This window comes from Phaethon lepturus, unplaced genomic scaffold, assembly GCF_000687285.1.
Source record: "Phaethon lepturus isolate BGI_N335 unplaced genomic scaffold, ASM68728v1 scaffold32957, whole genome shotgun sequence".
In the NCBI taxonomy this organism is placed as follows: Eukaryota; Metazoa; Chordata; class Aves; order Phaethontiformes; family Phaethontidae; genus Phaethon; species Phaethon lepturus.
In genome coordinates this window covers 1-1,872 of record NW_010553069.1, presented here as the reverse complement: position 1 = coordinate 1,872, position 1,872 = coordinate 1, and the positions used below count along the sequence as shown (strand labels likewise).

General features: G+C 43.9%; 1 protein-coding gene across 1 annotated transcript; it reads right to left on the bottom strand.

Moving 5' to 3' along the window:
* Positions 1-558: 558 nt before the first annotated feature.
* ADPRM (ADP-ribose/CDP-alcohol diphosphatase, manganese-dependent) lies at positions 559-1,866 on the bottom strand. The gene is made up of 3 exons (XM_010291433.1): positions 1,834-1,866; positions 1,160-1,276; positions 559-901 (listed from the first exon to the last, which is right to left on the bottom strand). The coding sequence occupies exons 2-3, from the start codon at positions 1,161-1,163 to the stop codon at positions 615-617; spliced, it is 291 nt and encodes a 96-aa protein (XP_010289735.1). The 5' UTR covers positions 1,164-1,276; positions 1,834-1,866; the 3' UTR covers positions 559-614.
* Between the last annotated feature and the right edge of the window lie 6 nt (positions 1,867-1,872).

The following is a 1,872-nucleotide window of genomic DNA, read 5'->3' as shown; positions in this document are numbered from 1 at the left end:
CTTTGCTCAGTACTGCTGCAGGCTAGTACAGCTGTGCACACATAGATCCCAGAGGGTGTGCATTACCTGATGTAGCATAGATGATCTCCATTTTCCTTGGCCTTAGCTTTTTTTGAAGATTACTTTAGTCTTTTAAAGCAATGTTGAGAAGATTGCATTAGGCTACAGGGTGGACTAATTCTGCCAGAGATGAGACATTACTGACTATGATTTCAAAAAAAAAAAATTGAAATGCAGCTGGGCAGGTACAATTCTGCATGCTTTAATTCTGACTATTAAAAAAATGGATTTTTTTTGGATGATATTCATAATATGGTTTGCATTTTTTCACAGTAAGTACAACAATCCAGTCAGGACGGGGTGTTTCAAGTCAACATTCTGCATTCAAGTATATTTATTTCAAACATGGTTACTGGCCTTCTCTATTCTCCACAAAGAAACTAGGTCTGTTTTCTTACAGAAGCAATACCTAAAATTCTGTATCTGAGAGAAAAGTGTTTGAGTTAAAGCTATAAGGATCAGCCACGCGCATCTTTCTACAACCAAATAAGCTGGATCCCCTGCTTTTTTGTCCAAGTACTTCCTGAAGAGCAATTCGTATTTGCTTACTATTTTCAGAAATGCATAACTCTGTCTGAAATTCTGCCCCTTCCCTTTAGTATCATTTTATCTTCATAGACATAAATAGTTCCAAAGGCATTGCTTTTTGGTGGAGTTTCAATAACACCCTCCAAAGTCAGATGATGAACTCCATGAGAGTCTAAACAATAGCCACCATCATGCAGGTGCCCTGCAAGAAAGCAGACCACGCACTGATGGGAGTGTATGACTGAAAGGGCATCTTCATAATTCCAGGCTAGGCAAACTCTGTCTGAAGCATCTGGATGAATGGGCAGATGACCTGCAGTTGAGAGGGAAAGAAGCAGGAGAGTTACTTTAAGCATAACCAAACTCAGTCTTCATTACTGGGAAGTTCAGACATCTAACTACACAGAAAGCTCACCCGAGTGTGAGACATAGTTGCTATTCTCCTACTTCACAGATTACATGGACACCTCAGTGGAGCTACAAAGCTGCTGCGTGTTTTGCTCAGCTAACATACATTGACTACATAACTTTTTTTTGCATTTATCCCCATATATCCCCCCCATCCACCTACCCATAACTACAACTTTTTCTTGGTTTTCATCAGCGAACTTGAGGACTTCATTGAACCAGTCCAGCTGGGCTTGGCTAAATCCTCCGTTAAACTCTACAAACTGAGGTTCTTTGAGTCCTGCAATGAAGAAGAAGGTTAAGCATAGGTGTATACCCCTCTTGTGGCTCCCCTATTTCCTTGCCATGTGTAAATCTGCTTACGATAGATGGTTTAGTCTTACAACCTTTTCTTTTTGCATGTCTTGGATCAAAATTCCAGCCTCCTTGGACAAACAAGAGAAAATTATTTGTAAGTGTTTTCAGGGGCTTTGGTCATGCTGCATGCACAGGATTTACACTCTTGAGTTCCACCCTGGCGTGGGATAGGGTGTGCATCACTCGGCGCTCTGTGATAGCAGCTGCACCAACAGCTGCCTTTTGTGCTGGTATGGCAGAACACACAGCACAACATAAACCCATCCCACCAGAGCATCATGACGGGTATGGGGGAGCATGTCCTGTGCCTGCCTAGAGACCCACTGACCAGCTCTTAGCTAACAGCAGGGAGGCAGAGGAGGTGGGCAGGAGTAGGACACGTATCTCAGCCCCCTGGAAACCAGACGTCAGCCTAATCACCCTGGGAAGTGGATGCTCAGCCGCCCACACTCCCTGCTGAAGGGTCAAGCCGGGGGGTACCTGCAGGACTGTTGAGGTTGTCATTGGGGTTCTTCTCCC